Source organism: Coregonus lavaretus (genome assembly GCF_964263955.1).
Source record: "Coregonus lavaretus genome assembly, contig: HAP1_SCAFFOLD_763, whole genome shotgun sequence".
NCBI lineage: Eukaryota > Metazoa > Chordata > Actinopteri > Salmoniformes > Salmonidae > Coregonus > Coregonus lavaretus.
The window spans coordinates 1-12,770 of record NW_028158149.1 but is presented as its reverse complement, the minus strand read 5'-3'; the positions used below and the strand labels follow the sequence as shown (position 1 = coordinate 12,770).

General features: G+C 41.7%; 1 protein-coding gene across 1 annotated transcript in view; it reads left to right on the top strand.

Moving 5' to 3' along the window:
- Window positions 1-641, top strand: part of LOC311124366 (myosin phosphatase Rho-interacting protein-like) — a gene marked incomplete at its 3' end in the record, with an annotated part of 34,890 nt that extends 34,249 nt beyond the window's left edge. Inside the window, exon 7 of the mRNA XM_084198529.1 lies at window positions 515-641. Coding sequence (XP_084054655.1) covers window positions 515-641 — 127 coding nt within the window. The remainder of the gene's footprint in view (window positions 1-514) is intronic.
- Window positions 642-12,770: the final 12,129 nt, after the last annotated feature.

Genomic DNA, 12,770 nt, shown 5'->3' with positions numbered 1-12,770 from the left:
ACACAGTCACAGGAGTATGAGCCTAAACTGTCCTTCTCAATGTCATCATGGTAGCTTAGTGGGTAAGAGCGTTGTGCCAGTAACCGAAAGGTCGCTGGTTCTAATCCCCAAGCTGACTAGGTGAAAAATCTGTCGATGTGCCCTTAAGCAAGGCACTTAACCCCAATTGCTCCTGTAAGTCGCTCTGGATAAGAGCGTCTGCTAAATGACTAAAATGTAAATGTAATGTCTGTTACTCAGTTTCATGTAGCAGTGTATTGTAATGTTAACTTATAAATGCAGATTATGCAACGTTTACCCAGCCCACACACACGCAAAACTACAGTAACCAATAAAGTTAATCTATTCTCTCCACCTGAGAAGGAAGTCTATTTTTTGCCATGTCCAAAACATTATACACATTTATTTTATCCACAAAAATATATAAATAAAAAATAACTAAAGGCCTCTGACCTCTACCCTTCACCTCTGACCTTTACCTCTGACCTTGAACCTTGTTCCCTGTGTGTTCCAGTCGATTTGGGGTGATAGAGAAGCTGGAGGCATTGGAGCTTGAGAATGCAGAGAGGATGGAGGTGGAGGAGGCTGGGAGGACTGGAGCCAGACAGGGCCGCAGCGAACACAGACGCTTCCACAGAGAGGTACAACTACAGCACTGTGTGTGTGTGTGTGCGTGCATGCGTTTGGTACAGAGATTGTACCCCCTTTAAACCCATTCAGTTTAACTCGATCTTAGAGAGGTCATAGATTATGAGTACAGGCTTAGCCTTTGCGTGGGCAGCACCTGATTGTCCTAGCAGTGCTAACATTGTCTACTAGTTCAGGGTTTCCCAAACTTGGTCCTGGGGCCCCCACTGGGTGCACATTTTTGTTTTTGCCCTAGCACTACACAGCTGATTCAAATAACCAACTCCTCATCATGCTTTGATTATTTGAATCAGCTGTGTAGTGCTAGGGCAAAAACCAAAACATGCACCCAGGGGGTCCCCAGGACCGAGTTTGGGAAACCCTGTACTAGTTGACAATGGATGTGTTCACACTTTTTTAAAGCCCAGTGTTTTGAAAACAACATCAATGGCTGCTTTGAGACATGAGACAAAATGGCGCCGACAGCCACGGTCGCCCTGTTTCTAGCTCCTTGCCAACTTTGCAGTATTTAGCTTTTATTTTTGTTATTTCTTACATTATTTGCTCAGAATGTTTCTAGTATTATTTCCTACAACTTAAAATAACTTTTGGACATTAGATCGGCGGTCACTCGCCAGAAATTCGACCAGAAATTTGACTTCTCTGACCAGGATCCTTTGTTTGGACTTCCCAAGGCAGCCCCATCCATCCCAGGTGCTAAACCAAAACGTTGACGCCAGAGGAGAGGGAGGAGAGGTGGGGTTCTAGCCAGGCTCAGATGGCGAGCAAAACCATCCACCGCTTCCGAGTATATTACTCGTGAACGTTCAGTCCCTGGACAACAAAGTAGACAAGCTCAGGGCGAGGTTCTCCATTTAGAGAGACATAAGGGACTGTAACATACTCTGTTTTACGGAATGATGGCTCTCTCCGCATATATTGTCCCCGTTCATACTGCCACCGTGGTTCTCCGTACATCGCACGGACAAGAAGAAAGAACTCTCCAGTAAAAACAAAGGTGGCGGGGTATGTCTCATGATTAACAACTCATGGGGTGACATACAGGAACTTAAGTCCTTTTGGCTCTCTCAGATATCCTCAGATCCTCGAAAAATTATACAGCTGCACCATCGATAGCATCCTGACTGGTTGCATCACCGCCTGGTATGGCAACTGCTTGGCCTCCGACCGCAAGGCACTACAGAGGGTAGTGCGTACGGTTCAGTACATCACTGGGGCCAAGCTTCCTGCCATCCAGGACCTCTATACCAGGCGGTGTTAGAGAAAGGCCGTCAAAATTGTCAAAGACTCCAGCCACCCTAGTCATAGACTGTTCTCTTTGCTACCGCACGGCAAGCGGTACCGGAGTGCCAAGTCTATGTCCAAAAGACTTCTCAACAGCTTCTACCCCCAAGCCATAAGACTCCTGAACAGCTAATCATGGCTACCCGGACTATTTGCACTGCCCCCACCCCCCACCCCATCTTTTTACGCTGCTGCTACTCTGTTAATTATTTATGCATAGTCACTTTAACTCTACCCACATGTACATATTACTTCAACTACCTCAACTAGCCGGTGCCCCCGCACATTGACTCTGCACCGGTACCCCCCCTGTATATATAGCCTCCCTACTGTTATTTTATTTTACTTCTGCTCTTTTTTTCTCAACACTTTTTTGTTGTTATTTTATTTTACTTTTTTATTAAAAATAAATGCACTGTTGGTTAAGGGCTGTAAGTAAGCATTTCACTGTAATGTCTGCACCTGTTGTATTCAGTGCATGTGGCCAATAAAATTTGATTTGATCTAAATTCTTATTAGCCAATGCCTGTCACGTGTTCGGGTTCTTCTCACAGGCATCACAGCGCCGAAGTAGGCTACTATTGAAGACCAACACATCGGGGATGGAACGGCGTGCGTCCTTATAAAATTCTGAGGCACATATTGAAGATGTTAGAAGAACTGTCCACATTTACTTTTTGTCAGCCAACAAGATGAGTAACGAACAGCAAAAGCACTAGCCTATGTCAATCTACTATCCCCCATAGTACAAAAGTTGACCTATTCTATTGGTCAGCTTGTCGTTCTGTGCGAGAAAGAAATATTCCAAACAGACTCCTGGTCAGTTGTGGGACGATAGATCCCAAACTAATAAAACCACTGTACATGCATATTTTTTTTTTTAAGTAATGAGGTTAATGCAACAGATCATAAAATGTTGATCAACTATTAAGACTATTTCTTCACGTTACAAGCGCAGCAATGCGCACACAGCAGTAGGCTATAAGTGCGAATGTTCCAAAATGCAATTAGCGGGAAAACACTTCTCCAAAGCGCACCACAAATGCGAGTGGTTTCATGACAGAGATGAAAATATCCTTTAGAAAGTGGGAAGATCTAAAGATGCAACAACTAGCATGGGTTGTTAATATAACTAGGATTGTGTCTTTGGCTGTTGGACAACAAAGGGAAGTTGAAAACATGAGACAAATAATGGTTTCAATGGCATATGAGGAAGTGTTTATAAAATAACCCCCTTAACATTCCTATGGTTGGTAAGACATGCCTAATACATTTTTTTTTTTAAAGGCTAAATTGTGTTTTTTCCATTGGATAAAAGTACAGAATCAGAGCTTCAAAATGGCATATTATACACTGTAGTTGGAGGAAACATGGGGAAGTAATCCTGATTTTAAAAGTTGATACATTTATAATCCCATTTAGGAGAAAAACGCATTCAAACATTTTGCTGTGATTTTCACACTTGCTCTACATTAATCCTTCGGAAACGTATATTTAGAAAAGGAATACATTGACCAAATTTCCAAAATGGATTCTCTGAACATTATGTCACCAACTTACCCCATTAGGCAAACCATTTACAGAATTAAATTGCCCATTTTTGTATAATAAAGAACCTTTCACATTGAACAGCTACAGCACTGTTCTTTGTTTACGCCCATTTGGCATCCTTAAAGAATTCACATTGGAACACATGCAACTGTGGCCATGTGCTAAAGCAGTAAGGTAGTGCTTAAAAAACAAAAGATTTAAACAATAAAATACTTTATTAACTTTAAGTGCTAAAGGTAGTAGCCTACAATTAGGAAAAACGTAGAAGACATAAAAGCTTAGGTAACAACAATATCTAGACCTAGGACTATATCATAAGGTCCTTTGAGCAACTTTGGTTCAGGTCATGTTATGAAATGAACAAAGGAATCTAGCTTGAGAGCATATTTCCATGGCATTTTCATTGCATAAGTCCTGATCTTGGCCACAACAACACCAGGCTCCAGATAATTAAAGCTGTAAACGAGGAAAGTAGACAAGCCGTTAACCTTGCATACTAGTAATAATATTAATTGACCCCCAAGTTCAAGCAATAAACTCACAATTACAAAAACAAAATGCCTGAAGTGTTGCTTATTCACCCTCGATCATCTCCTTGTACTGGTGGAGGAGAGCAGGTTGATGCTGAAAGACAAATTCCCGAAACATAAGTTAAAACATGAATTAATTAATGTCCTGTAGCTTGTTATTGCCTGTTGACTGCTACAGCTGTACTAAAATGGCCTGTACACACTTAACTTGCTTCCAGCCCAACAATGGCAATGCAGAGAAAAGATAACTAGCTAGCTAGATGTAGCAAACATTTAGCTTCAGAATTACCAACTGGCTAGCCAGCTAGTTGAACATGTAAAAAAACGACCTCGAAATCTATAATCCAATAGCTAGCTAGCTATTTAGCTATCATTTCATCGTGGCTAGCTAGCTAGCAAACGTAGCATGTGTCCCTATAACGTAACATGGAGTTGATTAGCTTTCTAATCGATTAGCATTCGCCCCACAGTGGCTATTTTCGGTAGCTAGCTAGTTAAACATGACAAACGGGCAAACATGAAAATGATCATCATCATGTCATGCATGCCTTACCACATCAGCAATCAACATTAACAGCAGAATGCAACTGGCCAGCTCAGCTAGCTGGCTTGCGTTGCTTCATCCCGCCTACAAGCCATCTGTAAACAATGGCTTATTGCGGGACGAAGCAAGCTATAACTGTACCTGTATGCAACTGTCTAGCTAGCTAGCTATATAGCTAACAATAGCTAGAAATGAAAACGACTTTTTGAAACAGTTCAGACAATAGTGCATTCGGAAAGTATTCAGACACCTTCACTTTTTCCACATTGTGTTACGTTACAGCCTTATTCTATATATTTGTTTAACTATCATCAATCTAGCTATACACAATACTGCATAATGACAAAGCAAAAACAGAAATACCTTATTTACATAAGTATTTAGGTCCTTTGTTATGAGACTCGAAATTGAGCTCTGGTGCATCCTGTTTCCATTGATCATCCTTGAGATGTTTGTACAACTTGATTGGAGTCAACCTGTGGTAAATTCAATTGATCTGGGGAAGGGTACCAAAACATTTATGCAGCATTGAAGGTCGCCAAGAACACAGTGGCCATCATTCTTTGATGGAAGAAGTTTGGAACCACCAAGACTCTTCCTAGAGGTGGCCGCCCGGCCAAACTGAGCAATTGGGGGAGAAGGGCCTTGGTCAGGGAGGTGACCAAGAACCCGATGATCACTCTGACAGAGCTCTAGTTCCTCTGTGGAGATGGGAGAACCTTCCAGAAGGACAACCATCTCTGCAGCACTCCACCAATCAGGCCTTTATGGTAGAGTTACCAGGCGGAAGCCACTCCTCAGTAAAAGGCACATGACAGCCCGCTTGGAGTTTGCCAAAAGGCACCTAAAGGACTCTCAGACCATGAGAAACAAGATTCTTTGGTCTGATGAAACCAAGATTGAACTCTTTGGCCTGAATGCCAAGCGTCACGTCTGGAGGAAACCTGGCACTATCCCTACTGTGAAGTATGGTGGTGGCAGCATCACGCTGTGGGGATGTTTTTCAACTGCAGGGACTGGGAGACTAGTCAGGATCAAGGGAAAGATGAACAGAGCAAAGTACAGAGATATCCTTGATGAAAACCTGTCCAGAGCGCTCAGGACCTCAGACTGGGGGCGAAGGTTCACCTTCCAACAGCACAACGACCCTAAGCACACAGCCAAGACAATGCAGGAGTGGCTTTGGGACAAGTCTCTGAATGTCCTTGAGTGGCCCAGCCAGATCCCGGACTTGAACCCGATTGAGCATCTCTGGAGAGACCTGAAAATAGCTGTGCAGCGACCCATTCAACCTGACAGAGCTTGAAAGGATCTGCAGAGAAGAATGGGAGAAACCAAATACAGGTGTGCCAAGCTTGTAATCGCTGCCAAAGGTGTTTCAACAATGTACTGAGTAAAGAGTCTGAATACTTATGTAAATATCATATTTCAGTTTCATTTTTATTTAATTGATTTTTTTTTATACATTTGCAAACCTTTCTAAAAACCTGTTTTTGCTTTGTCATTATGGGGTATTGTGTGTAGATTGATGAGGGATAAAAAAAAAAAAAAACAATTTTAGAGTAAGGTCCAGGTGTCTGAATACTTTCAGAATGCACTGTATTTGTAGAATATTTTAACTCCGGAAAGGGTATGTGTCAACATGCTGACATATCTAAGCCTTTATACTTAGGCATGAATTAATCCACATACTTTCAAAAATGTATAATATCTGTAGTCATTACCTGATCATTTATGGATCCATATTTCTAATAAAAATCACAATTTCAATAGATATCCTTACATGATATGTAATATTCATCCTCAGATGTCTAATCGAAAATGGACTAAATCTGACTGATGATCAATGTCCAGCGGCCAAATTATTTTACTTCAGGCGCCGAAAATCATTGTGCTTCTTCACTTGAAGGTGACATATCTGAGCATACAGTTGCACCATATTCAGTAGTAGGCTACAGGGCACGGAAAAGCAAAAATTGCCATATTTCATCCAAAGCACATCTCTACTATTTCTGTTTTTAAAAATGCAGCATAGCAAATCCAGAGGTCCAATCACACCTGTTTTCTGTAAAGATGCAAATATAGGCCAATCTTTGCTAAAAATGTGTATATATATATATGTTTAAAGGAAAATTAAAGTTGCACACCCTCAATACCCCTGCCAGCCCTGTTTGTTATGGACGATGGATGCGATGGGTCGTCAGTGGCACCGGTCCCTCGTAGTCTAGACCCAACGTGTTGGTAGTGTTGGTCTGTGATACACTCCAAACTGTCAATCGATTGTCATTTCACATAACCATACACAAGATAGCTACTCTACCTGCAGCCTTAGCTAGCTAAGTTAGTTAGCTAGCTATCTTATATTAACCAGTAATACAAAATACACCCAAACGTTTTAAAACGTTAGCTGTCACCTTGAGGCTTAATAGGGGGTAGAAATCAATTCCTGAAGGGAAGGAAATGTTGTTATTTGTTAGCTAGCTAGGCTACCAGTTAGCTTTTACCCCCCTATCAAGCCTACTGGCTGTTGGCCAAATTAGCTAACGTTTTTGATTCTACAGTCGTGGTCAAAAGTTTTGAGAATGACACAAGTATTGGTCTTCACAAAGTTCGCTGTTTCAGTGTTATGAGATATTTTTGTCAGATGTTACTATGGTATACTGAAGTATAATTACAAGCATTCCGTAAGTGTCAAAGGCTTTTATTGACAATTACATTAAGTTTATGCAAAGAGTCAATATTTGCGGTGTTGACCCTTCTTTTTCAAGACCTCTGCAATCCGCCCTGGCATGCTGTCAATTAACTTCTGGGCCACATCCTGACTGATGGCAGCCCATTCTTGCATAATCAATGCTTGGAGTTTGTCAGAATATGTGGGTTTTTGTTTGTCCACCTGCCTCTTGAGGATCGACCACAAGTCCCGTGTAGCTCAGTTGGTAGAGCATGGCGTTTGCAACGCCAGGGTTGTGGGTTCGATTCCCACGGGGGGCCAGTATGAAAATGTATGCACTCACTAACTCTGGATAAGAGTGTCTGCTAAATTACTAATATGTAAAATGTTAATGTAAATTCTCAATAGGATTAAGGTCTGGGGAGTTTCCTGGCCATGGACCCAAAATTTTGATGTTTTGTTCCCGAGCCACTTAGTTATCACTTTTGCCTTATGGCAAGGTGCTCCATCATGCTGGAAAAGGCATTGGTCGTCACCAAACTGTTCTTGGATGGTTGGGAGAAGTTGCTCTCGGAGGATGTGTTGGTACCATTCTTTATTCATGGCTGTGTTCTTAGGCAATATTGTGAGTGAGCCCACTCCCTTGGCTGAGAAGCAACCCCACACATGAATGGTCTCAGGATGCTTTACTGTTGGCATGACACAGGACTGATGGTAGCGCTCACCTTGTCTTCTCTGGACAAGGTGTTTTCCGGATGCCCCAAACAATCGGAAAGGGGATTCATCAGAGAAAATTACTTTACCCCAGCCCACAGCAGTCCAATCCCTGTACCTTTTGCAGAATATCAGTCTGTCCCTGATGTTTTTCCTGGAGAGAAGTGGCTTCTTTGCTGCCCTTCTTGACACCAGGCCATCCTCCAAAAGTATTCGCATCACTGTGCGTGCAGATGCACTCACACCTGCCTGCTGCCATTCCTGAGCAAGCTCTGCACTGGTGGTGCCCCGATCCCGCAGCTGAATCATCTTTAGGAGACGGTCCTGGCGCTTGCTGGACTTTTTTGGGAGCCCTGACGCCTTCTTCACAACAATTGAACCTCTCTACTTGAAGTTCTTGATGATCCGATAAATGGTTGATTTAGGTGCAATCTTACTAGCAGCAATATCCTTGCCTGTGAAGCCCTTTTTGTGCAAAGCAATGATGACAGCACGTGTTTCCTTGCAGGTAACCATGGTTAACAGAGGAAGAACAATGATTTCAAGCACCACCCTCCTTTTAAAGCTTCCAGTCTGTTATTCTAACTCAATTAGCATGACAGAGTGATCTCCAGCCTTGTCCTCGTCAACACTCTCGCCTGTATTAACGAGAGAATCACTGACATGATGGCAGCTGGTCCTTTTGTGGCAGGGCTGAAATGCAGTGGACATGTTTTTTGGGAATTAAGTTCATTTTCATGGCAAAGTGGGACTTTGCAATTAATTGCAATTCATCTGATCACTCTTCATGACATTCTGGAGTATATTGCCATCATCAAATCTGAGGCAGCAGACTTTGTGAAAATTAGTATTTGTGTCATTCTCAAAATGTTTGACCACGACTGTAGTTAGTAAGATAAATAAAACATCTCAAATTAGCTACTCACTTTAGCGTTAACGTCTTTGAGGTATTTTCTGAACAGCTTCTCACTTCTTTGTTTCTCCAGTTGTCAGTTCAACCACACACCGTTTACAAACTAATTTGTGGCGCCCAAATTCAGAAATGACAGTTGAGTTGGAACTCCACAGCAAGAAAATATGTGATTCTTGTTGCTAGGCTACCAGTTACAGTGCTTTTAGCTTGTGGTTTACGCGTGCCTTTTATGTACATGGTATACAAAACGTTTAGCTAGTGTCTGAAATAATTATATGGATTTAATGTTTGTCCAATTATTGAACATAAATTGTACTTATTTAGCATATCAAAAAGCATATCAAGATCCTGATATGGACCTCAGTCAAGAGCATATGCTTTGTATGTGCTGAAAAAATATACTATATAGGCCTACTGTCAGTATTTGTCATCATATAGAGAAAATAAGATGTCCACATAGGCCTATCTCAGGATATCTAATGATTCAATATCTGACCATACCATGTATGATATCCAGTGGGAATCCCAAAATGATTTGTGTATTAAAGAAAAATATGGATTTCATATTTGACAAATTATTGATGTGCTGAAAACTCAGAAATGCATCAGAAATCGTCCTTATTTTCAGCATATCAAAAAGCATATCAAGATCCGGATATGGACCTCAGAAAGAAAGAAGCATATCTGGAATCAATATAGCTTGTTATCTTGAATGTGCTGAGAAAACACTGATATGCCATGTATACAGTCAGTATTTGTCAACATGAAGAGAGAAAATAGGATGTCACATATCTCAGCATATTGAATGAGTCCATATCCAGCCATAGGAAATGTCCATGTGTGATATTCATAGGAAATGTCCATGTGTGATATTCATAGGAAATGTCCATGTGTGATATTCATAGGAAATGTCCATGTGTGATATTCATAGGAAATGTCCATGTGTGATATTCATAGGAAATGTCCATGTGTGATATTCATAGGAAATGTCCATGTGTGATATTCATAGGAAATTTCCATGTGTGATATTCGGAGTAATACCAATCTCATATATGTCTAAAATACACATTTGGATTCAGAATTTGTGAAGATATGGTGCAAATCCACAAAACTCAAAATATGCATTGGAAATGGTCTGTATTCTCTAGAATATAAAAAAACATGTCATGTAAAGATATCCACTGATATGGACCCTTTCCGCCCAGTGAAACCTCCCTGGTCTTTGTGGTTAAATCTGTGCTTGAAATTCACTACTCGATTGCGGGACCTTACAAGTAATTGTACAGTGGGGAAAAAAGTATTTAGTCAGCCACCAATTGTGCAAGTTCTCCCACTTAAAAAGATGAGAGAGGCCTGTAATTTTCATCATAGGTACACGTCAACTATGACAGACAAAATGAGAGAAAAAATCCAGAAAATCACATTGTAGGATTTGTAATGAATTTATTTGCAAATTATGGTGGAATAGGACAACTCAGATTCTTTTCTTCTGAAATAGACTACATTTTCTTCATATCATGCTTCTTTAGACCTGTCTAAAATAAATAATGGATTTATTGTGAAGTTGTAGGCTATATTACATGTATTTAGTATACTTTTTTAAATGGCTTGTAGGCTATATGTGGATGCCAGGAGATGCTAAATGTGTTTATGTGAATTAACGGTCAATGACACCGACAGTTATTTGCTTGACAATCACCGGCTGGTGAAATTTCGTGACCGCCACAGCCCTAGGTGTGAATACTTTCTGAAGGCACTGTATATTGTCCATACTGTCTATACACACCACATACAGTGGGGAGAACAAGTATTTGATACACTGCCGATTTTGCAGGTTTTCCTACTTACAAAGCATGTAGAGGTCTGTCATTTTTATCATAGGTACACTTCAACTGTGAGAGACGGAATCTAAAACAAAAATCCAGAAAATCACATTGTATGATTTTTAAGTAATTAATTTGCATTTTATTGCATGACATAAGTATTTGATCACCTACCAACCAGTAAGAATTCCGGCTCTCACAGACCTGTTAGTTTTTCTTTAAGAAGCCCTCCTGTTCTCCACTCATTACCTGTATTAACTGCACCTGTTTGAACTCGTTACCTGTATAAAAGACACCTGTCCACACACTCAATCAAACAGACTCCAACCTCTCCACAATGGCCAAGACCAGAGAGCTGTGTAAGGACATCAGGAAAAAAATTGTAGACCTGCACAAGGCTGGGATGGGCTACAGGACAATAGGCAAGCAGCTTGGTGAGAAGGCAACAACTGTTGGCGCAATTATTAGAAAATGGAAGAAGTTCAAGATGACGGTCAATCACCCTCGGTCTGGGGCTCCATGCAAGATCTCACCTCGTGGGGCATCAATGATCATGAGGAAGGTGAGGGAGCAGCCCATAACTACACGGCAGGACCTGGTCAATGACCTGAAGAGAGCTGGGACCACAGTCTCAAAGAAAACCATTAGTAACACACTACGCCGTCATGGATTAAAATCCTGCAGCGCACGCAAGGTCCCCCTGCTCAAGCCAGCGCATGTCCAGGCCCGTCTGAAGTTTGCCAATGACCATCTGGATGATCCAGAGGAGGAATGGGAGAAGGTCATGTGGTCTGATGAGACAAAAATAGAGCTTTTTGGTCTAAACTCCACTCGCCGTGTTTGGAGGAAGAAGAAGGATGAGTACAACCCCAAGAACACCATCCCAACCGTGAAGCATGGAGGTGGAAACATCATTCTTTGGGGATGCTTTTCTGCAAAGGGGACAGGACGACTGCACCATATTGAGGAGAGGATGGATGGGGCCATGTATCGCGAGATCTTGGCCAACAACCTCCTTCCCTCAGTAAGAGCATTGAAGATGGGTCGTGGCTGGGTCTTCCAGCATGACAACGACCCGAAACACACAGCCAGGGCAACAAAGGAGTGGCACCGTAAGAAGCATCTCAAGGTCCTGGAGTGGCCTAGCCAGTCTCCAGACCTGAACCCAATAGAAAATCTTTGGAGGGAGCTGAAAGTCCGTATTGCCCAGCGACAGCCCCGAAACCTGAAGGATCTGGAGAAGGTCTGTATGGAGGAGTGGGCCAAAATCCCTGCTGCAGTGTGTGCAAACCTGGTCAAGACCTACAGGAAACGTATGATCTCTGTAATTGCAAACAAAGGTTTCTGTACCAAATATTAAGTTCTGCTTTTCTGATGTATCAAATACTTATGTCATGCAATAAAATGCAAATTAATTACTTAAAAATCATACAATGTGATTTTCTGGATTTTTGTTTTAGATTCCGTCTCTCACAGTTGAAGTGTACCTATGATAAAAATTACAGACCTCTACATGCTTTGTAAGTAGGAAAACCTGAAAAATCGGCAGTGTATCAAATACTTGTTCTCCCCACTGTATTTATATCCCGGATATTTCTTCTCCTGATTCTTCTTCTTGATTCTTTCTTCTTTTTTTTCTTTCTTTTTTTAATTATTATTTGTGTATTAGTATTGTACTGTTAGACATTTATTGCACTGCTGGAGCTAGAAACAAGCATTTCGCGGCACCTGCTTTAACATATGCTAATCTGTGTACGCGACAAATAAACTTTGATTTGATTTGACATGACACAGCACTGGAGCTCTGAAAGAGGAGCTAGATTCTGTGAGCTGTCGCACATGAAGCAGACTCTTTCTCTCTCATATATATACACACACACACACACACACACGCACGCACGCACGCACGCACGCACGCACACACACACACACACACACACACACACACACACACACACACACACACACACACACACACACACACACACACACACACACACACACACACACACACACACACACACACACACACACACACACACACACACACACACACACACACACACACACACACACACACACTCTCTCCCTC